The sequence below is a fragment of the Lolium rigidum genome, chromosome 6 (genome assembly GCF_022539505.1).
Source record: "Lolium rigidum isolate FL_2022 chromosome 6, APGP_CSIRO_Lrig_0.1, whole genome shotgun sequence".
NCBI classification, from domain to species: domain Eukaryota; kingdom Viridiplantae; phylum Streptophyta; class Magnoliopsida; order Poales; family Poaceae; genus Lolium; species Lolium rigidum.
This window is the reverse complement of record NC_061513.1, coordinates 171770306-171794367: the sequence shown is the minus strand read 5'-3', so window position 1 is coordinate 171794367 and position 24062 is coordinate 171770306. Positions and strand designations below refer to the sequence as shown.

General features: G+C 47.1%; 3 protein-coding genes and 2 long non-coding RNA genes across 5 annotated transcripts; 2 read left to right on the top strand and 3 right to left on the bottom strand.

The window, feature by feature from the left end:
• The first annotated feature begins 6925 nt into the window (after positions 1 to 6925).
• Positions 6926 to 10022, top strand: LOC124666712. Its single transcript, XR_006990993.1, has 3 exons — positions 6926 to 7453; positions 7898 to 8161; positions 8767 to 10022. It is a non-coding gene; the product is annotated as an uncharacterized LOC124666712 (long non-coding RNA).
• A 479-nt stretch (positions 10023 to 10501) lies between these two features.
• Positions 10502 to 12104, top strand: LOC124666711 (thiamine phosphate phosphatase-like protein). Its single transcript, XM_047204042.1, has 4 exons — positions 10502 to 10746; positions 10832 to 10953; positions 11084 to 11285; positions 11573 to 12104. Exons 1-4 carry the CDS (start codon positions 10591 to 10593, stop codon positions 11924 to 11926), a joined length of 834 nt encoding a protein of 277 aa, XP_047059998.1. The 5' UTR covers positions 10502 to 10590; the 3' UTR covers positions 11927 to 12104.
• LOC124666713 lies at positions 10925 to 12402 on the bottom strand. The gene is made up of 3 exons (XR_006990994.1): positions 12309 to 12402; positions 12159 to 12215; positions 10925 to 11268 (listed from the first exon to the last, which is right to left on the bottom strand). It is a non-coding gene; the product is annotated as an uncharacterized LOC124666713 (long non-coding RNA).
• Positions 12403 to 12407: 5 nt separating this feature from the next.
• Positions 12408 to 14925, bottom strand: LOC124663556 (pentatricopeptide repeat-containing protein At4g13650-like). The gene has a single exon (XM_047201244.1). The coding sequence runs from the start codon at positions 14923 to 14925 to the stop codon at positions 12460 to 12462; it is 2466 nt and encodes an 821-aa protein (XP_047057200.1). The 3' UTR covers positions 12408 to 12459.
• Positions 14926 to 16778: 1853 nt separating this feature from the next.
• LOC124667167 lies at positions 16779 to 20031 on the bottom strand. The gene is made up of 5 exons (XM_047204486.1): positions 19154 to 20031; positions 19008 to 19060; positions 17941 to 18104; positions 17715 to 17863; positions 16779 to 17608 (listed from the first exon to the last, which is right to left on the bottom strand). Exons 1-5 carry the CDS (start codon positions 19905 to 19907, stop codon positions 17175 to 17177), a joined length of 1554 nt encoding a protein of 517 aa, XP_047060442.1. The 5' UTR covers positions 19908 to 20031; the 3' UTR covers positions 16779 to 17174.
• Between the last annotated feature and the right edge of the window lie 4031 nt (positions 20032 to 24062).

The window sequence follows — 24062 nt, the reverse complement described above, 5'->3', positions numbered from 1 at the left end:
TGCGGTTGCGTTGACTCGGCCGGCGAACCCGAGTGCGTGCACCACGTCCGGGCCACCATACGCGACGTTTTGGCCGCTTTCGTCGGGCTAGGTGGCCTCAAAAAGCGAGAAAAAAAAAGTTTTGACATGCACCACGGATACGCGACGTTTTGGCCGCTTTCGTCGGGCTAGGTGGCCTCAAAAACGAGAAAAAAAAAGTTTTGACATGCACCACGGAGGGACCCAAAATCGTCGGCCATGGTACACCAGCAACCACGGCGCGACTTCAACTTCGTCGGCCATGGCAACTTTTCTTGTAGTGTAATCCAAGAAAAGAAACTTTATTGTACATAGAGGATGACATGCGGGTCCCATTTTGCAACAGCGGTCTCAACGTTTCCAAGGCGGCACAGGACCAAAAGAAAAATGATGTAGCCAGAAATCAGGGGGTGAAAAAAATCCAAGAAAATAAAGATTTCAATTGGGCTGGATCTGGACATCTGGGCCTTCGAACTATCCTTCTGGGCCTTTTGACTCGTACAATTTCAGCCCACTCCAGAACATGAAAGTTCGGATTTTTCTCAAAAAAAAAAAAAACAGGAAAGTCCTATGCTTCGCCAAAACAAAAAACAAGGAGATTCAAGATATAAGTTGTAAAAATAAAGATTTAATTTATCCGTTTGCAATAGCTCAGAGCGAAATACATTGTTTATTGTACGCAAAATAATCAAGATATCACATGTTTCTTGTACGGGGAGGCTGACATCGGGGACCCATGAGCCGGCGGCGTCGTCAACGTTTCAAAGGCGAGGGGTCGAAAATAAAAAAAATAAAAAATCGGTTGGTAAAAAAATCCAAGAAAAGAAAACATTTATCGTTACGAGAGGATGACATGCGGGACCGATGAGGCAGCAGCATCCTCAACGTTTCCAAGGCGGCAGGGGATCAAAAGGAAAAAAAAGGAAATAGCCAGAAATTAATTAGGGGTAAAAAATAAATCCACCAAAGGAAACTTTTATTGTTCATGGAGGATGACATGTGGGACCGACCTGCCAACAGCGTCCTCATCGTTTCAAAGGGGGCAGGGGATCGAAATAAAAAGGCAAATAGCCGAGAAATTAGGGGTCAAAAATAACTCCAAGAAAGGAAACTTTTATTGTTCGTAGAGGATGACATGCGGGACCCATGAGCCGGCGACTTACTCAACGTTTCAAAGGCGGCATGAGATCGAAAGAAAAAGGCAAGTGACCAAATATCGGGAGCCAAAAATAATCCAAGATTTATTGTACATAGAGGATGACATGTGGGTCCCATTTTGCAGCGAGCGGTCTCAATGTTTGAAATGCGGCTTGAGATCAAAAGAAAAAGAAAGTAGCTAGTAATTAGGGGGTCAAAAAAAATCCAAGAAAAGAAAGTTGATGGACATAGAGGATGACATGCGGGTCCCTTGAGCCAGCGGCTTACTCGACGTTTCAAAGGGGGCAGGGGATCAAAAGAAAAAGGCAAGCCAAAAATCAGCGGGTGAAAAAAAATCCAACAAAGGAAACTTTTATAGCACATAGAGGATGACATGCGGGTCCCATGAGCCGACGAGGTTCCTCAACGTTTCAAACGTGGCATGAGATCGAAAGAAAAAGGCAAGTGACCAAATATCGGGAGCCAAAAATAATTCAAGAAAAGAAACATGATTTACATAGAGGATGACATGCGGGTCCCATTTAGCGACGGCGGTATCACCGTTTGAGAGGCGACGGGGGATCGAAAGAAAAAGGCAAGTGACCAAATATGAGGTGTCAAAAAAAATCCAAGAAAAGAAAGTTTTATAGTACATAGAGGATGACATGCGGGTCCCATTTAGCGACGAGCGTTATCACCGTTTGAGAGGCGGCGAGGGATCGAAAGAAAAAAGGCAAGTGACCAAATATGAGGTGCCAAAAAAATCCAAGAAAAGAAAGTTTTATAGTACATAGAGGATGACATGCGGGTCCCATGAGTAAGCGAGCTTACTCAACGTTTCCAAGGAGGCGGGGCATCAAAAGAAAAAGGAAATAGACAAAAATCGAGAGAGTGAAAAAAATCCCTAGAAAATAAACTTTTATAGCACATAGAGGATGACATGCGAGGTCCCATGAGCCGAGCGGGTTCCTCAACGTTTCAAACGTGGCATGAGATCGAAAGAAAAAAACGCAAGTGACCAAATATCGAGAGCCAAAAATAATTCAAGAAAAGAAAGTTTTATAGTACATAGAGGATGACATGCGGGTCCCATTTAGCAGCAGCGGTATCACCGTTTGAGAGGCGGCAGGGGGTCAAAAGAAAAAAGAAATTGCCAAAAATCAGAGGGTGAAAAAAAACCAAGAAAATAAACTTTTATAGTACATAGAGGATGACATGCGGGTCCCATGAGCTGCAGGGTCCTCAACGTTTCAAACGTGGCATGAGATCGAAAGAAAAAGGTAAGTGACCAAATACGAGGTGCCAAAAATAATTCAAGAAAAGAAAGTTTTATAGTACATAGAGGATGACATGCGGGTCCCGGTTAGCGACGGCGGTATCACCGTTTGAGAGGCGGCAGGGGATCGAAAGAAAAAGGCAAGTGACCAAATTTGAGGTGCCAAAAAAAACTCCAAGAAAAGAAAGTTGATTGCACATAGAGGATGACATGCGGGTCCCATTTAGCGGCAGCGGTCTCAACGTTTCCAAGGCGGCAAGGGATCAAAAGAAAAAGGAAGTAGCCGGAAATCGGGGGTCAAAAAAATCCAAGAATAGAAAGAATTTTGGTTCATAGAGGATGACATGCGGGACCCATGATCCCGCATCGTAAACGGCTCGATCGGAGAACGTTGAACGAGATGGCGCGATCGAGAAAAAAAACAATGCCAGAGAGGCTGCCATCTGGGCCCTACATCCCTCGGCGGTGCGGATTTGCGTTGACTCGGCCGGCAAACCCGAGATTTCGAGATGCACCACGTCCCGGGCCACCATACGCGACGTTTTGGCCGCTTTCGTCGGGCTAGGTGGCCTCAAAAACGAGAAAAAAAAAGTTTTGACATGCACCACGGAGGGACCAAAAATCGTCGGCCATGGTACACCAGCAACCACGGCGCGACTTCAACTTCGTCGGCCATGGCAACTTTTCTTGTAGTGCTTGAAAACACAATAGAAGATGCATGCGAACTCCGTTTTCGATGAACTTGGGCTTGTTGTAAAGCTAGCAACAAGCTCAAGAACCTTACACATAGAAACACCAAGAAGCAATAAGAATATGAAAGGATTGAGCTCCCTAAGACGATGTGATCAAGTTACTCAACCGAAAGCCCCTCTTGATAGTGCGGCTATTTATCCTACAATCCGGTCTCCCAACAACCACCTTGAGACCGGTAAAAGGAAAACCTAGCAAGGCCATACCTTTGCCTTGCGCATCCCGCTTGATCTTGATAATAACTCTTCAAGCTCTACACAAGCTGGAATGTCTCACTTGATCATTGTTGCTTTGTGAAGACTCACAAATGCTCCCCCATACACTATGATGGGAAAGCTTCATTGATGCATATCTTCACATGTCCATTATCACCAAATGGACGGCAAGCTTCAAGCATGTGATTCACTCAAGATGCTCATCTTGAACTTGCCCAACTCAACCTTGTATCAATGATCTTGATGCCAATACACAAGGTATACCTTTATCTTCATGGCATCCATACTTGAATCCAACACATGGAGTAAGAGTAGTACCTATGAAATATTCCTTTATATAAACTCAATGAAAACATTAGTCCATAGGGGTTGTCATTAATTACCAAAACCACACATAGGGGCAATGTACCCTTACAAAAACAATGATGGAGCTTAAATGGACACAACCAGCATAGAAACTTAATAAACTAAACTCGAGAGTTACATTGAGATTTTTCAACATTACATCTCTACCTTCGTCATTCATATCTTACATCTAGATGTGTTTGTATGCTTCTAGTGACAAAACAAAGGAAGACTATGCCAGTATGCATGTATAAGATGGACCAACCTTGCATGTTTTCAAGATCTGCATGAGTTGCACACCGCGATATGTGAGAATATAATGTTTTTGAATGCACGAGGACACACCCCTCACAAAAGAGGTTGAAAAACTATTGCTCTGCTCCGTAGACAAACCGATAATGATAAAGATCTATATACGAAAGAACAAACAGCGAGAAGTGAACCACATGCTCCATCGAGTAGATCACATTCACAACGAATAACACTAGGATGGGGATTAAGTGAATGGGCATATATTCCGTCGACACCACCACTACAAATTACACTCTAGATGTTTCCCCTCGTCTCTCGTCGCTGGCGAATTGAAACGTTGATTCCTACCACTAGATAGCTATGGTTCGTCGCTAGCCTCTCTCCTACAAAGAAGCTACAGAAACAGTAACAACTCCACCTAAAGATTGGGAAGCTACAACAAGCATCCATATAATAGTGCGACTAAAAGTCTTGTAGTTCCTCAATCTCCTCGGTGTCCGTGATCGATGGTGACTCGATCCTCCCTTTATTTCCTCACGAATTGACTGTTGCTTTCATTATCAATATAGTGTTGCAGCGATGGTATAAGGTTCTCCCTCTACCGACATTGCAATTAGGGATGTGGGCTACGAAGAGGTTTTTAGAGTGTATGTGATTGGCTTCCTAGAGGTTAACGCCTAATTACCATATTTATTTTTTACCAGTGGTTGCAAAGCACGAAGTTTGTGTGTGCTTCGTAGAGGTTAACGCCTAAGTAACATATCTAAGTTTTTTACCATTGGTTGCAAAGCATGAATATACCTTTTTAACAAAGTTTTACTTCTCATAAAAGATAACAAACATATTCATACATTTGCAGGAATTCACTTTTGATCCCGGGTGCATATGCTCCGTTAACCAAAAAAAAAATCAAAATATTAAAAAGTTTAGAAAAAATCACCCATATATCTCCACATTCTATGTGCGGACGTGATATTTCGCAAAAATCCAACTTTTTTGTGGACGCTGTAAAAAGGTAAAAAATGTTTAGCATGAAATTTTACCTATTTTACACAAGCCGTACAAAAAAATCGTTTTTTTTCTGAAACTACTTTTTAAGCATGTAGGACTGGAGATGGATGTGCGGCATTTTTTTAATACTGTGAAATTTCCAACTATGCTTAAAATGTATTTTTTTTAGGAAGCATATGCATTCGAGAGCTAAAACACCGGTCTCCATACATGCTTCTAGCCTGATCTAGTAGTGAGTAGCAAGGCAACACTTCTACAAATTTGTACACCTTTATTCCTGTGAAAAATATGTACTCTCTTCGATCCATAAAAAAAAAAAAAAATAGAGGCTTACTTTCCAACACTTACCATGGACCGAATGGAATACATTTATTTCATTTCAAGACAAGGCTATCCGAGAACAATATATTAGCAAAACAAATGGCGGTCTCATCGAAAGGGTAGTGCTATTCTACACGACAGCACAAATGTACAAGTGTTGCGAATACTACAGTTCCTGCACGAGCACAGGTGCCATTTGATTTGATACGTGCCCCTTATTCTTGCGATCTTGTGAATGAAAAGACCGGACGGGTTACTTTGCACGATGGATTGTTGGATCGAGTTGGTTATCTGAAGCTAGCAAATAGGACAGCGTACATATGCATACATTTTGTGCTTCTTCCTAGCCTGATATCCTGAACGGTGAGCAAAGCAACACCCCAAACAGGTTTTCCCCCTTTAATGTGTTCAACCAAAAGATGTACTTCCTCCAATCAATAATAAGTAATGTGGTTATAGTTCAATGTTGAACTAAAACCACGATATTTATTACTTCCTCCATCCCACCAAAAATATCTTAAATTTGTTAAAATTTGAATGTATGTAGACAGTATCTAGTATATAGATACATCTAAATTTTGACAAAGTTGAGACATTTTTTGTGGGACGGAGAGAGTATTATACGGAGTAGGAGGGAGTACTTTATTTCTTGTTAAGACACGCGGGTAGGCCGACCACAATATATTAGCAAAAGAAAAGTGGGCATCTGATGGAACGGGTAGTGCTATGCTGTCCATGCCAGCACGACTGTACAAGTGTTGCGACTTGCGAATATTACAGTTCCTCCACGAGCACAGGTGCCAATGTGCCATTTGAGTTGATACGTACCCATTATTCTTGTGAATGAAAAGACCAGACATGTCACTTTGCACGATAGATGGTTGGGTGAACAAAGAACTGTCGTCTGGCTCGGCTCGGGCCCTGATGTTGTTATTCAGGAGGTCGAGAGTGAGCTGTTTGTAGCTCCAACTTCTTAATAATGGTCCTTTTTACATGCAAAAAAAAGAAGCTAACAGCAGAGCAGAAGCAAAATTAAGATAGGATACCGACAATTGCAACAAAACATAATCACAAGAAAATCGAACAAAATTCTATCTGTATGCTCTGCTACTCGTAAAAACTACTACTTCCTCCCAAATACATACGATTAGATATACCTGAGACAACTAATTTGGGATGGATGAAATAAAAATGTATTGCGTTTTCATTCCCAATGCCCTCCGAGTCAAGGTCACAACTAATTTCATGCGCAATGGCCTCCAAGTCAAGCAAAATTAAGATAGGCTACCGAAGATTGGAACAGAGCATGATCACAACTAATTTCCACCTTTCTTTGTTTCTAGAGTCAAGGTCTTCATTTATCTTTTCCTCGCAAAAAAAAGGTCTTCCACTACCTTTATCGTGATATAACCATTTAACAGAGCAAAATGCAAGTGCAAGTCAGCCAATTGGATATACTCCCTCCGTTCTGAAATGTAAGACGTCGGAGGATTCACGTTGAAATTTTGTCACGCACAAATATTTTCCGTGTTTCCCATTCTACCCTCACGCGTTAGTTGCGTCCCGCAGGTTTCGCTCCATGGTCGCCTCGCACCTTCGCTTCGCCCCCGCTCCCTTCTCCTCCGTCACCCGCTTCCTCTCCGTCGCCCGCGCCGCCCTACATGGCCCGCGTCGGCACCGCCCCTGTTTACCCGATCTCCGCCGGCATCTTCCTCTCCCTTCCCACCGTCGCCTTTCTCCTCCAGGAATCTCCTCTTCCTTTCAAGGTCAAAGGTCAAACTTTTATGCGCTCGATCTGCGGGGAACGACGACGATGGCACAGGCGCGTCGCGGCAGGCGAGCCAGTGAACCCGTAGACCTACCTGTGCTGGAGTCCGCTACCGCAGGCTAGCTTCTCGGAGCACAATCTGCTTGGCCGCGGCGGCTTCCGCTCCGTCCACAATCTGCAAGCACCTCGCAACCTCACACACCTCCTTTGTCCTTCTCGCTTTGATTCAGACCGTGCTGGAGGGCCGGCAGGAGATCACGGTGAAGCGGCTGTCCTGGAGGCGTGGCAGTGGTGCGGGAGTTCCTCAGCGAGGTGCGCCTGCTTCTCAAGGTGCGGCACTGGAACCTCGTCTCCCTCATAGTATGTTCTGCACTTCCCCAAGGACAGCCTCGGCCACTTCCTCCTTATATTGATTATTCAGTCTAAAGTATTCGGTGACACTTGAATTTAGGTCTGATTCGAACACAATTCATTTAATTTCAGAGTTCTAACAGCCACAAAACTTGGTTCAGAACCGAAGGAGTAAATCAGTAGTTTCAGTGGTCCCAGGCAACATAATGTGCTGAGTATCTTCCAGTGAACAAACTATGTATCTGAAAATTTGGATCTTTGTTTTTGAAAGGAAGTTGGTACTAGTGATTTTGGAGTAATATTTAGTGTTGGCGCATGTGCTGTTTACCATAATGGAAGATAACTTTGTCCCTTAGGTCTGTCTAGTTTTGATTCTCTCATCTGAATCATGTGCATTATTTTGATTCATCTATGTCTCTCAAGCCTGCATAATTTTGGAAACATCGCTCTCAGGTGCACCAAATGCAGTGGAAGAAGATCTAGGGGACATGGACAAATAAGTCTGAAATGCTTGTTAACTTAGGGTTGTACGAGCTAGTACTACAATTGAGTGGATGCAACTGTTTGTCAATAATTTCTCACCGGATATATATTAGGAACGCTGGTTAGTTTTACGGAGAGTAGAGTTAGGTTCAGGACTGATCGGGAGAACTAAGTATCTTTCTAAAAATCATGTTTGTGCGAGTTTCCTGGTTTTTTAACCTCAAAAGGCACTAGGTACTGTAAAAGATCTCCTCAACTGCTTTCCAGACACCGGTAGCAGTCTCGATACGCTGGACATGAGGAAGGACCTCTGGTCCGATCGACTGAAGGAGATAGCCCAAAACGATCTGATCGCGGGAGATCCACGCGTCGTAGGCTGGGTTCGGTGCAGTAGTTGGGGTTTGATCTTTATCTTTGTCAGCAGGTTGCACCTCGATTGTCTCCGGCGGGGCCGCGTCGGTGCCATCGAGGAGACCGAACAGACGAGCGCCGCGGATCGGGGGCAGAACCTGGGCACGCCACCCTGAGTAGTTTGCCCGATTGAGTTTGTCGGACGGAGGCTGGCCAAGGTTGATCGGCGCTGCAGACGAGGACGCCATGGCCAGATTGGAAGGTGGCGGCGACGGTGGGGAAGGAAGTTTGTCGATCAGTTTTGTCGGCGGAAGAGCCGGCCTGATACCATGTAAAAGATCAGGTAGAGAGGATCTACTCGGATACCCGAGCCCTCCTTGAGCGTTTCCTTATATAGAAGATTTACATGGGAGATTACATTGGGGAGAGGGAGAGTATCACGGACTCTAACTTCCGTATTTAACAAGACACAACTCTATCTCTAACAGGTACCACATCTGACCGCTGTCAAAAAACAAATTGGTATCACACCAGACCATTTCATTATTAGACTTTTTGTTTATCAGTACAATGCATCGTGCAAAACTACCACAAAGTTTGGTGCATAGGGAATTACATTTGCTGCTTGTAGTAAGTTGAAATTTGCTGGTGTTTTTACTATGCAGGTTAGATCTGCAAAATTTGGCTGTCATCTGATCATGCAGGAGCTTGTAGTTGACACAATGCAAAGCTTCGGCCGGTTCCCATGTGTTCACTTACTGCTGCTGTCAATCACAACAAAAATTGATGTGCACTCTCATTGTAAAACTCTCTGTTTGTAGGATTTATACACTAGAGTTCTAATAATATGCATGAAATGGTTGCTCAAAATAAGAAGATGAATGATCAAGGTTGTAACAGAGGATAGAGAGCATGCTAAGACCATGACCTCCTTCCATGCTTGATATCATGACTTCCTTCCATGCTTGCTACTATTAGACTTGGTTTTGGACATTTCTGCATATGTACAAAGGCTCTATGCTGAGACCTGGTTTTGGAAATTTCTACCAGTATTTGTTTTTAATTCTTGATTTCTGAGATTTGGATGAATTTGGAATTGGAATTACCGTTTTTGGTTTTAATCTCATCTGGTTGTCTTCCATGTGCATGTTTATGGTGTTATGCAATCTTACTTTCAATTTATAGCTAAACAAGGTGTGGTAGAGTAGTTTATGCACCTGACAATCTCTTGAAAAATATGTGTGAGAAGTTGTCCTGCAACCATAACAAGATATGGTTTGGTTCTTTTTTCGTTATGTTAACCAAGGTCTATAATGATGGATGTTTAAAGATTGTGAATCTTAGTTTGTCGATTAGATTTTGCAGACGGGACAAACTTATCAGCGTTTATTCATAGCAGTTCAGGAACCAATATTTTCAGAGTTGCTAGAGTGCTGATATAGCATCTTCTTCAGCCCAGGTGCCTTCTTCTTCAGGTGGACTCGAATTAAGGTCTGGCATAACCATGGCTACCTGCTGCTGCTCGGGGTGGCGATCTAATGCTAATGAGGAGTATCCATCTGCTGCTGCTGGGGAGACGAGGTGATGGAGCCAGCGATCTGCTGCTGCTCGGGAGACGAGAAGATGGAGCCAGCGATCTGCTGTGGAGGCGGCTAGGAGGAGAAGCTGGTGAGGTGTTTGTACCGCAGATCGCCACCGGCGAGGTGCTGGGCGAGCAGGAGCACCTCGGATGGTGAGATTCTGGGCGAGGAGCAGCACATGGGCCGGCGAGATGTTGGGCGAGCAGGAGCAAGGGGAGCGGCGATGCGCTGGGCGACGAGAAGCACCTGGTGCGGCGAGGTGCTGGGCGAGCAAGACCAAGGAGGGCGGCGGCGCACTGGGTGAGGCGCATCTGGGCGGCGGCGCGGGGAAGAAGCCGGGCGAGGAAGAAGCACATCGTTGGGGCAATCGCGGTAGAATAAACAAAACGATCGGGGGTACAAACGTACTTTCACAGTAATTTGGGGCTGTCGGAATTTCCTTGGACGTCTTACATTTCAGAACGGAGGGAGTAGACACCAGTTATCATACGGCGAGCAAAAGCGAATGGAAACACAAATACAGGAGAACGGTCACATGTGGCGGTGTGGAGCCATCCAAGTCACCAGCTGGCCACAGCGACGGCTGGCTATAAAAACACGCCGAGACCAACAGAAACAAACAAATAAAGCAACCACGCCCGGACTTGTAGCAGGTCGCAAACGTCGGAGACGAGACGTGCATCACCCTCCGCCGTCTCTTCCTCAGGCAGGCAGGCAGCCACCGATCCGCAGATGGCCACCGCCGCCGCCGCCGCCGCCGTGGTGGTGGTGTTCGACTTCGACAAGACCATCATCGAGTGGGACAGCGACGACTGGGTCATCACCAAGCTCGGCGCCGCCGACGCCTTCAACCGCCTGCGCCCCACCATGCGCTGGAACTCCCTCATGGTATGATACCCGTATCTTGCACGCGCAGATTTGTGGTGCTTCTCCCGGCTGAGGCTCAACGGAGACTCGTCTTGATATCTTCCAGGACAGGATGATGGGGGAGCTCCACGCGCAGGGGAGGTCGGCCGACGACATCCGCGAGTGCCTCAGGAGCGCGCCGCTCGACGCGCACGTCCTCTCCGCCATCAGAACGGCGTCGGCATTAGGGTACATGCGCACTGCAGCCACTATGGATGGATGCATGCCGATCGATATGTCATATCTGTTCTTGGTTTCTCGCCCGGTGGCGGTGGTAGCTGGAGCTCTGGATCTTGATGGTGGTAGGTGCGCGTTGCAGGTGTGATTTGAAGGTGGTGAGCGACGCCAACGCCTTCTTCATCGAGACCGTCCTGGAGCACCACGGGGTCCTCGGCTGCTTCTCCGTGATCAACACCAACCCCGCGCGTGTGGACGCCGACGGGAGGCTGAGGATCTCGCCCTTCCATGACCCTACCAGCTCGCCCCATGGATGCAGCCTGTGTCCTGAGAACATGTGCAAGGTATGGACAGTAGGATGCCAGATCAGTTCACGTGTTAATTTACAGATTCAGTTGCTTTACTCAATGCACGTGAGTGATGGGGACAGAAGAAACAATATATACCACTCAGTATAATGGTGTGTTCTGCATTTAGAATCTTAGACATGATCTGTTGCTAAACGGTTAATAATTAATTAAGGAACTTACTTCTGCTAAAATATCAGTACAATGTTCACATGAAAAGAGGTTGTGACCAATGAAAACCCACCATGGCCCCCATGAACTAAAATTGTACTTACCATGTGCAGGGCAAGATCATCGAGAGGATTCAGGCAACAGACAGTGCCAAGAACAAGCAATTCATCTATATTGGCGATGGGAAGGGGGATTACTGTCCCTCCCTTAAGCTAAGCGAAGGGGACTATGTCATGCCAAAGGAGAATTACCCCCTCTGGAATCTCATCAGGAGCAATCCGCAGCTTATCAAAGCTGAGGTTCACCCATGGTGTAATGGCGAAGAACTCGAAAGGATCCTACTTAAGTTGGTCAACAAGCTAGTCACTCCACCTGCACAAGTATCCCAGTTGGACTACAAATGCGAGATGAGCAATCCGGTACCAACTGATGTAGGTCATAATCAGACTCTCCCTGTCCCAAATTGATTCTTAACCATACCTTAGCTCACGATTAGAAGCAAGATTGTGTGACTATTTCCATATGCCTTGAGTAAGGAACCTTTCCTTAGTCAGCATCCATCCTATTATGTGATGTAATAAAAAAATGCACTGATTTGGTTGATGGATTTTCTGTATGTTATATCCCTTATGAAATTGCAGGTTAGCATGCGATTCAAACTAAGAATCAAGACTTGCCAGTTAAGTGGGCAGCTTATACCTATCGAACTCTTCAGGCAACTGAAGTATCCAGCAGCATGTTTCAGTTGGTAGTCACCTGCTTAATAAATAAGATAAATAGACTGAAAAACGATCCAGTAATACAGATGCAGCATTTTCAGTGTTTACATCTATATAAAATGGGATTTACCTTAGCACTTTGTATCAGCATACAGAAGTACAGAACCAGCCATATATACTTGAGACCGGCTTTTCTTCGCATAGTTTCTGTATGGCTGCAGACCTGCAGTCCATGGTGGCATTTCAGACTATGGGAACAAAAGGCATGTACCAAACAAATTCTAATACTTTGGATATCCATCTTGCGACAGGAATACGTGAATCTGGCCATTGACTTCAATCCAGCTACACCCTGGTTCCTTTTTTATTCCACGATCCAGTAGCATATTCCTAAGCCTATTGACATCACTCCACCTTCCTAAATCTGCATAAATGTTTGACAACAATATGGAAGAAGAAACATCTTGTGGCTCTAACTCAAACAATTTTTCTGCTGCTCTCTTAGCAACCTCGGTATTTCCATGTATCCTGCATGCTCCCAAAATGGTCCTCCATATGGATGAATCTGGGGTCAATGGCATCGTATTGATAAGAGATTCAGCCTCAGCTAGTCTTCCAGCCTTCGACAGAATATCAATCATGCAAGCATAGTGCTCCATCGTAGGAGTAATTCCATATACACTACTCAACAATTTGAAATACTTCCTTCCCTCATCAAGCAATCCTGCATGGCTACACGCTGAGAGAACACCTACAAATGTGATATCATCTGGTCTTTTCCCATCATTTACCATCTGCTTGAATGCATCCAGTGCCTTGTATCCATGACCATGTTGAGAATAAGCACATATGATTGTATTCCATGCAACTTGATCACGTGTTTCTGACTCGTAAAATAGCCTCTCAGCATCTGTTATGCTCCCACACTTCGCATACATGTCAACTAGAGCACCAGAAACGACTGAACTGTTCCAGCCAGACTTGATGGCCCAGCAATGAAGCTGGAGCCCGCTGCCTAAGGATGCCATATCAGAGCAAACACCCAAAGAAACTGCTAGTGTGACATCATTAGGCCTTCTGTTTTCTTGCAACATTGAACGGAAATATTCAATCACCTTCTCAGACTCCTCCGTTTTAGCATATCCTGACATAATCACTGTCCAAGTGAAATCATCTCTCTCTTTCAGTTGATCAAATACCAGGCGCGCACTTGTCAAGCAGCCTGATTGTGCATACATGTCAAGAAGCACTCTGGAAACATCAGTATCGCTTTGCAACCCACTTTTCAGAAGACATGCATGAACCTGAGTACCATACCTCAGGTTCATCAAACTAGTGCAGCATCTCAAAACGCCTACATAAGTATACTTGTTGGCTAAAACGCCTTCGCAAGTCATGTGCTTGAAAATCCTCAAACCTTGCTCACCGTTGCTTTCGCTATAAAATCCGGAGAGAAATGTGTTCCACGAGAATGTGTCAGGCTGACGCATAAGATGAAAAGCGACAGTCGCATCTTGAACAGCACCAACTTTCACATACATACTTAGAATGGCATCAGCCACTAATTTCGCCACAGAAAATCCACTTTTCACAATAAGTGCATGAACACTGCGACAAAGTTTTGCGTCACCAGTTCTCGATGCAACACCCGCAACGCAGACAAAAGTATATTGGTTTGGTATGACTCCCATGTCTGCCATCTTTACGAAAAGATCAACTGCTTCCCGAGCCATATCATGTCGACCGAAAGAAGAGATTATGGCACTGCAATGCACCACATCAGGCTCATCTATCCTGGCAAAGACTTCGTAGGCCTCATCAGCAGATAGACACCTCGAGTACATTTCGATGAGGCAATTGCTCAGAACATTATCGGTTTCCAGCCCTCTCTTGATCACCAGAGCATGAACAGCCTGACCAGATCTTGCGAGACAGAGCTCCATACAACATTTGAGAACAGTAGGCAAAGTATACTTGCTTATCTCATCACCGGATTCCGCCAACTTATCGAAAACCTGCATGACCCTTCCGTAGTCGCCGCGCCGAGCATACTCGTTGAGCAGAGCATTCCATGACACGTCGCTTCGTTCGGGCAAGCCCAACAGCACTGTCTCAGCAGCGTCCACCTCCCCGCAGCTCGTGTAAGATTCAACCAGAGAGGAACCAACATAGGGGTCGTCCAAACCTTGCAACTTAACCACCTGACCATGCACCTGATGCGTAAACTTGGAGTGTGAACCCACCGAGCAGGCCTTAAGCACCGAAGCGAGCGTGAAGCCGTTAGGAGTGAGTCCTTGTTGAATCATCTGGCAAAACAGATTCAGAGCCTCTTCGGAGTCTCCCGCGGCGGCGTGAGCGGATACCATGGTGGTCCAGGCGACGATGTCTCTGTGCGGCATTCCATCGAACACCCTTCGTGCGTCCAGCAGGCGGCCGCACTTGCAGTACATGTTGAGGAGCGAGTCGAGGAGGAACGTGTCCGGCTGCAGCGCGGAGCGGAGCAGCCGCGCGTGGAGCTGCTGACCGCAGCGGAGCGCTCGGCGGACGGCGCAGTCCTGCAGCGCCGCTGCGTGGGACCGGAGCTCATCGGCTTGCGCGTTGGTGCGGAGGCGCGCATTTGCGTGGGAATGAGATGAGTGCGCCGCGAGTCGCGTCAGGTGTGGAGAAATGGCGGTCCGTGATAAAGTAGGAGCGTGGTGGTAGGACAATGGAGCGTGGAGAAGAACGGGTAGAGGGAGGGAAGCCATGGATTTGGGCTGCCTGAGTACGCAGTCACTATGAATACGCCTACCGGGGAAGAAGGCGTATTACAGGAAACCACCTAGTGACTAAGGGCATCTCCAAACGCGCGACGCATTTCGGACGTCCAAACGGACGCGTTTGCGTCGGGCCAAATAGTCGAAATCGTCCGGGCGTCCATTTACGTCGGGGGTGGCTCCAGCGGCACGACGCATAATTTTTTTTTCATTCATGAAGCCATAATTTACATTAATAAAAAAACATAAAAAAGCCAGAAAGGCGTGCTAAAAGTAGGTGCTGCCTACTGGTCGTCGTCGCTGACGAGGTCAATCAACTCCGGCGTCGGTCATGGAAGCTCGTACGCCGGCGGCGGAGGAGGTACCGCCGCATGGGCAGGAGCTCGTGGCCGGGGATCTCACGCCGGAGCGACGAGGCGGAGCGCGGTCGTTGGAACGCGTCGGCGTGGCCGGAGGAGTCGTCGGCCTCCCCTGCGCGAGCGCCGACTCGCGGAGCTGGATTGCGAGCCCGTCCCACAAAGCGAGCTCGTTGAGCTCGTCCCTGCTCGGCTGCTGGCCAGTGCCATGGCAATGGCCTCCTCCTCGGAAATGTCTGGCGGCTGGGTCTCCGGATCCCACGCCGGCCCGCCGTCGTCGTGGTCGTACTGTACCATGGTCACGTCCTCGTCCTCGTCCTCGTCCTCCTGGTCGTTCTCTTCTTCTTCTGCGGCGATCTCGCGCTCAAAGTAGTCTACGTCGGCGAGGTAGCCAGCGCGGCGGCGCGCGTCGAACTCCGACGACCCGAATGAAATCCAGTTGTAGGAGTTCATCGCGTACGCCGGATCCTCCCGCAGTTCTGGCGGCAAGATCGCTCGGCGGCGGCGCACCTCGTCCCGCCGCTCTCGCCCCTCGCGCGGCACGGGGGGAACCGGCACGCGCCTCGAGTTGAGGTACCAGCCCCCTCCCGGCAAGTTCGCGTCCGGCCATGGTACCGGCCGGTTTTCCTCCCATAGCTGCCGCGCGAAGTCGACGCGCACGTACCGGCCAACCCGTGCCTTCTTGCTGGATCGCGAGCCGCTAGACTCGTGGTCGTTCTTGGTCTTGCGGAACGGCCAGCATTTCTTCCCCATGGCATCGGTGGGGTGGATACCGTGGGATGTGGCAATGGTTTGGTCGGGGAAATGGCCGCCGGCGGCGTCCCTTTAAGAGCTCCGACGCCATCTTGCCTTCAATGGCCTGCCACTGCAACGCCGCCTCGCTGCGCACGCTCGCGGAAGCCGAGGCGCACCATTAACGCGGCCCTGCAAAAGCTGCAGCGCGCCGCTCGCAAGTAATGCCACGGAAGACGATGCAGTTGTGTCCCTGCCAGGCGGGCCCGTGCGGACACTTTGCGCGTCCGCTCAGCATCCGCAGAGATGCAAACCTGACGCATATTTGGGCCAGGTTTGCGTCTCCGCAGACGGCCCGGTCACTATGCATCGCCCCGTTAGAGGTAGTGCCAGACGCACCGGTCACGCCGGACACAAACGGACGCTTAGTCGCGAGATGCCCTAATGAAACGAACCAAGAGAAGACCAAGCGTCGCGAGATGCCCTAATGAAACGAACCAAGAGAAGACCAGAAACATCCCGTACAATTGCCTTGATCAGAGAAAAAGCTTGGAAATGCATAACCTACCAGAGTTACGTCGTTGGCTATCAAATTATCAATCCGTAGCAAGAGTCTGCACGAAAATATTTACTGTACTTATATAACATACGGTACAGAAGGCACATGATAATATCACTGGCCAAATAGCTCAAGAACTCCTCAGCATTTGGTATTACAAGTATACTGCAGGCATAATATTCATGGTAATTACGAACTAGAAGGAAGTCATGATTCATTAATTCAAGACGGTCCCGAGGGATAACAGGAAATGTACTCTACCATTACAAAAGTCTTTAAAGCAGATCTACATCTTGAAGTCTCAGATTGCTTGCAACAAGGAACATGATAATAGTTTATGGCATCACGCGCAAGTCAAGTTAGCTACCAGTTACTACTAATATCCGTAAGCCTCTCGCTGGAAGTGTTACAGATCCGAGAACACCGCTTCAACTCATATCATCGAGCATGAACTAAAAGAGATATACTACTTCACGACATCATTAAGAGGCGGAAGTCTGAACGCAAAACAACAACAGTCTTGCAGAAAGGCAGTTGTCCAGTGAACCCTCCAAAACGACTCTCCTCAAGTAAGCATTAGTGAATGTTTCCTTCTAGGCTTCCATCTCGTCATCAGACTGTGGATTCTCCACCTCGCTGCCACTGCTCATGCCATTGGTTGCCTGCAAGTAACCCTTAACTGAGCTGTCTTCAGTCTTGTACTTCACAAACTTCATGGCTGTTGCGTCTTCAGTTCCACAATCCTTTCTTTTCCTTATGCCATTCGCCGTCACTTTCATAGAATGAGCAGCAGCCATGAAAGCATTATCCGCTGTCTCCATCTCCACGGCTTCTTCATCCTCACCATCTTTTGTGTCCATACCCTCCTGGTGACTCTTCTTATCAATGAAGAAAAGGTCGGCACCTGAATGACTTATCCTGCTCTGGTTATCATTCTTGCCCTCGTCATGCATCAGCTTCTCCTTAATCCTTGAAAAGTTCTCTCCAAACACTTTGAGCCCCTTATCTTCAAGATCTACAAGCCACTCTGTGAAAAGCAACCACGTAGAACTTCAGCGCTTACTCTATAAAAGACAATAAGAAACACCCATTTTGTACTTTACTCGAAAGGATCTTATCACATATTTACTTACTCAGAAAGGCTTGAGGTGTGATAGCAATTGGTTTGCCGAGTTGGTCAGTGCCAGCTTCATGAATAGCCCAGCTAGTGAGGTAACTGGGAATGTTTGAAGTTGAGAAGGCATTGATATACGAGATTGCTCTCCCTTGATCTCCTTTGCGCCTATCACAAAGAAGAAGAAAAATTAGAGGAAATTTTCTTAAACCAGACAGGTTTATGTAAAACCACCACTTTATCACCTGGCATCATTGATGGCATCAACAGTTATAACCAATCTTGACACAAAAATGGGAAAAAGGGAAATATTAGCTTGAGCAACTTCAGCTCCACTGAGGAATGAATAATCCACCAAGATCAGAGCATCATAAAGGACATCTCTCAGCAAGATTTCATCATCAGCACTCTGGGTTATGGGCCAAAATACAAAATGAAACATCAATAAGATGTCAGAAGAAACTAATAATGTCATGATCACAACTAAAATTGCATGAGGGGTGAACAGTTAGTTCATTTCTTCTGAATGTTATTGGCACAATAAATGCAAGAAACTGAACAAGGAGTCATGATTCAAATATAAACAAGAATTAGTATGTATACTTAATTTAGTAAGTCTGAAAATTAGATGAAAGATGCTGGTGAACTTATTTCATTAGCAAGGAACTAGCATGGCCTGAACAATAGTTTATGGTGTAAGTCTCTAAGAGATGTAAGCACGATAACAATTGGGCATTTAAGCCAGAGTGATGCTTGCAAGTTTAACAGTCCACACTACAGAACATACTCATAGACAGTGATTATATTTCAAAATAGATGGGCATAAGAAGATCACCACAAATCCGACTTCAACATGTTTGCACATGGCAAAGATGATATACAATTCCATCCCAAGTAAGGCTCCTCGTGGATACATTAACAGCAAAAATGGCATAGTAACACCATCTTTCTGAAATATAATAGTCCTAGTACTGTTCTCCTCTCTAGTTTCCACAAGATAAGAAAGACCCCTGAGTCCAAGCACAATCAGAGTACAAAGGAACAAGTTGCACAGTTCTTATCTCATAAAGGTAATACTATATGGTAATTAACTAACTCACACAACAGATAATTAAGGGATGAGGTAATGAAGTTAATGGTCATTCCTAGATATTATGATCCCTGCGACTACGAGATATACTCTGAAAGTTACACTCAGAATGATCTATGATGCAGAGTAAACAGCTGATGAATACTAGTCATGTGTTGCAAATCTAATGCATAAAAACCACTGTATCCCCAAATAGCTCTTGCGTAGAGGATAATAACATACCAACAGTGAATAGACAGGCAGTGGAGGGTTGACGAGCATGTTCAGCAGGACTCCTGTAAAATGAATCAGCAAAATGCAATGAAAACGTGATGCTGCGAGAAACTAACAATTAGTGAGGACATGGCTGTATCATCAAGGGAACTCACCGAAGAATTCCTGGTTCTGGAAGACCGAGATGGAGCTAACCGCCCAGATCCTTAGCTCCTTCTGCAGCTCAGCGCGTGGTACCCCTGCCGCACCCTGCAACTTGAGGCAGAGCCTGAGCAGGAAGGCCTCGGCCACGACGACCCCGGCGAGGAAAGTGACGGTGCAGCCTTCCTTCATGAGCTCCCGCCTGGCCTCGTCCCCGACGAGCGGGAAGAGCACCTGGAACGGGCACCTGTCCCTGGAGTTGCGCACGCTCCACACCTTGACGAGCTCCCCGAACCCTGGCAGCAGCGTCCCGGCGTCGGCGTTGACCTCGGGTCCGGGGGCGGGTGCGGGGCGGCTGCAGCAGATGCTGATGTAGCTGAGGACGGCGTCGACGAGCGCCTCGACCTCCCTGCGGGGCTTGGCGGAGTGGAAGAGCTCGGAGACGATGGGGGCGAGGAGCGCGAGGGGCTTGGCGGCGTCGCGCGAGCCGGCGGTGAAGGCGGAGAGGAGGTGGAGGATGGAGCGGAGGTCGTCGGGGGCGTCGTGGAAGGTGAGGGCGGAGAAGAACCAGACGGCCTCGAGCGGAGGGTCCGGGTAGGTGCTGAGGACGCGGGAGAAGAGGGAGCGGAAGTTGGTGAGGTCCGGGTCCGGGGCGGCGGAGACGGCGGCGAGGAAGCGCGAGGTGGAGTCGCGGAGGAGGGACTCGAGGCTGGGGAAGTAGCAGGCCGACCCCATGGAGGGGAAGTCCACCAGGACGCCGGCGGCCATGGCGGGCGGGGGCGGATTCGTTCGAATCGGAGCGGGGGAGCGGCCGGTGGAGTTGAAACCCTAACCCTAGGTGAGGAGGGGAGTGAGGTTTCGGGGAAGAAGCCAAGCGGTCAAGGGGTTTGGGTTCGGTTGCGGGGGAGCTCCAAAATGGGAGAGGGCCGTGTGGGTTTTGAAGATGGGGCGGAAGGGGACGGCTTTACACTGACTACTGGGACCCAGTTGTCCATTTTCTACGACAACTAGGACCCAGTAATCAGTGTCAGCATTGCGAAGATGGGCCCGAATGAGGCGAATGTTCGGTTTCGGCTTTACTTAGCTTAAAGACCAGTAAGACATTGGCCCAGTAAAATCTGTAGAAAGGTAACCGATTCATGTGGAGGATTTTATTTTTTTGCGAAACTCACTATAGACGTTCACACATACGTACATACACTCATTCCTACGAACACACGTATGCACACCCTACCCTATGAGCACCTCCGAGAGACTGAGTCCAAGAATTTGATTCGACAGGTCTTGAGATTGACGAAGTCACCACGGGCGTCTCGTTGTCGACAAAAACGTCGCCTCCCACTGAATAATATTTCGTCTTTTAATAAGATACTAAAGTTTCAAACATGGAATCTGAACTCTGGTGAGGTAGGGGTGCCACTACCCTTCTAACCATCCAATCACAGGTTGATTCTCATCCATGCGGAGGTGTTTGGAACTGTCGGTGAGCACCTTTGAGTTTCTCATTTCTCAAAACAAAAAGGTGAATATCACAAGATCTTCACTATCTACACAAACAAAGCTCTCATAGGGTTGGCTAGGGCTGCGTCGTCCTTGTTAGACGCGTTTGGTAGCCTGCACTGATTTCCTGCATGACTGCGCCCACGAGATGGGCTCACCTGCGCGTCGCGAACGGGCCATGGGACATGAAAGCCAGGTCGTTTGGTAGCATGTGATGCATTTTCCGCGCCGGAGAAGGAACCCAGGACCCATCATTCGGTTGCACGTTTACAGTACTTTCTTCCATGCTCGTACAGCACACCCCATGTTTGGTTGCAGATAGCTCAGTGCTGTGGTAACCGCTTCACTTAGAGTGGTGAGATTACCCAGTACTGAATAACATCACACATCAGATTCAGTTCATCACAAAAGGTGCTGGTAATACACAGCAACTAATTAATGGGTGATGCATCACGAGCGAAGCAACTACTTTGTGATGCATCACATGTTCATCACACGAGGGGTTAGTATATACCACCTCGAACAAGTTCATCATTACAGACCGGGGATCAGGTTGTGCCAAGTCCTAGTTAATGGAGGGATACAAGGTCACCTCCCAAAATCAGCGGATCCTGACGAACGAAGTAGAAGCACTAAGCAGGAAACCGGTTGCGGAGCCAGGTCTAAGCCACCTCCTCCTCTCCGGTGGCTGCAGCTTACGGTTGACGGCATACTCTGCCTCATTGTCTGCAATGAAGTTGATAGCCCTGACCAGCAAGTTAGGTTGGAACAGCTGCGCCTTGCACACAAACCGGGGAGCGAAGATCATCTTCATCTGAGCGTAGTTCGTGATCAGGGTGCCGACGTACTAACGGTGCTTCGGGTAGCACTGCAATCCACAAGGAACAACTGTTAGTGAAAGTGCATGGAGCCCCCATGTGTGGTTTTGGTAATTAATGGCAATCCCTATGGACTAATATTTGCATTGACTTATACTTGTAGGAGTTGTCCATAGGCAATGCTTGAACCATATGTTGGCTTTAAGGTTGCAAGAAGAAGAAATTTATGAAGGATATCAAGTGTCAAGTATGTCTTGAAGATGAAGATGAAGTGAGCCCTCAAGTTACTTCAAGACATCAACATGATGAAGAATGAAGAAATGAAGTGCAAGTTCAAGTTGAGCCATCTCGAAGAGATCCTTTGGTTGAGTCTTGCCATCCAAATGAAGAAGATCAAGTCTCAAGTATGTCTTGAAGATGAAGATGAAGTGATCTCTCAAGGTTAACTTCAAGACATCAACGAAATGAAGTGCAAGTTCAAGATGAGCCATCTCGAAGAGATCCTTTGCTTGAGTCTTGCCATCCTTATGGTGATCATGGATATGTGAAGATGCGCCAAAGAAGAAGCTCTCCCATGGTGGATTATGGGGGAGCAATCCACAAGACTTCGTCAAGCAAGCACAATCAAGAAAGGCGTTCCATCTTGTTGAGGTCAAGATCGTCGTCATCGAGCTCAAGTGGAATGCGCAAGTATAAGGTTTGCTCTTGATAGGGTTTCTTTCTCGCCGGTCTCATAGTGTAGTTGGAGACCGGTTTATAGTTTAGTTGTCGTACTATCAAGAGGGCTCTCGAGTGAGTAACTTGATCGTATCATTCGGAGAGAGCTCAAACCTTTGCATCCTTGCATCATCTTTCTTGGTTGTTATTTGGACCTTATCCATGTGATGTTTTAGAGCTTGTGCTTATTCTCTCATGACAAGCTCTAGTTCATCGAAAACGGATTTCGCATAGATCACTTGTTGCGTTTTCGAGTTTGGTTCATCATCTTTCTTGGTTTTATTTGGATCTTATCCATGTGATGTTTTAGAGCTTGTTCTTATTCTCATGACAAGCTCTAGTTCATTGAGAATGGTTTTTGCACGGGCAACTTGTTGCATTTTCGAGATTGGAGGTTTTACCGGTATGTTTTTTTTAGATAGGTCAAACCTTTCATCATTTGTTTCTATCCTCCCTTGTTGTACTATGATGGTTTCCTGCATGATCTTGTAGAGCTTGTTCCTAGCTTCAAAATAAGACCAAGCTCATCAAAATCGGAGTCCGGATGCTAAAGTTATGCCCGTTTTAGTTTTGGTGTTTCTGCAGTTTTCTAGGGGGCGGATAATCCGGCCCGAATGCCAATTCTGGGCAAATATCCGGCCAAATATCCGGCCCGAGTCCAGGGGCGATTTTCGGGGGGCGGATAATCCGGCCCGGGGGCGGATTTTCCGGCCTGGGAGGTCCCAAACGGTCATATTTCGTTGGGAGGGGGTATATAAGACCCCCTTCTTCCTCCTTGGGCTGGTTGGTTCACTCTCTCTCTCTCCCCTCCATTGTTGTCCTTCAAAGCTTGCCCTAGTTCTTGATTCCTCCCATGATTCTTGCATATTCTTGAGGGAAAAGAGAGAGGAGATCTAGATCTACATCTTGACCAATCAAATCCCTCTCTTTGTGAGTGGAATCCTCTAGATCTAGATCTTGGAGAATTTTGTGCTCTCCTCTTTGTTCTTCCTCTCTTATTCCCTCAATAGCTTTTGTAGCTTTGTTGGAATTTGAGAGAGAAGGACTTGAGCATCTTTGTGGTGTTCTTGCCATTGCATTTGGTGCATCAGTTTGAGTTCTCCATGGTGATTCGTGGTGGTGAAAGCAAGAAGGTTGTTACTCTTGGGTTCTTGGAACCCTAGACGGATTATAGGCCTTTGTGGCGATTTGTTGGGAGCCTCCAATTAAGTTGTGGAAGTGTGCCCCAACCTTTGTGTAAGGCTCGGTTTCCGCCTCGAAGGAAATCCCTTAGTGGAACCGTGACCTAGGCCTTTGTGGCGAGGGTCACCGGAGATTTAGGTGAGGCTCCTTCGTGGCGTTCGGTGTGTGGTGTGAGTACCGCATCTTGAGGTGAGGCCTTTTTGGCGTTGGTGTGCATCGAGCAACCACACCTCAAGGTGAGCCTCTTGTGGCGTTCGGGAGCACTAAGCCACCGCACCTCTCCACCGGAGATTAGCACTCGCAAGAGTGTGAACTCCGGGATAAATCATCGTCTCCCGCGTGCCTCGGTTATCTCTATACCCGAGCTCTTTACTTATGCACTTTACCTTGTGATAGCCATCGTGCTTGAAGTTATATATATCTTGCTATCACATACTTGCTTGTATTGCTTAGCATAAGTTGTTGGTGCACATAGATGAACCATTGCTTAGAATAAGTTGTTGGTGCACATAGGTGAACCATAGTATATAGGCTTTGGGCTTGACAAAGTAAACGCTAGTTTTATTCCGCATTTGTTAAGCCCATCTCGTAAAAGTTTTAAATCGCCTATTCACCCCCCCCTCTAGGCGACATTTGTGTCCTTTCAATTGGTATCAGAGCGAGGTCTCTCATTCTTAGGCTTCACCGCCTTGAGAGTAAAGATGTC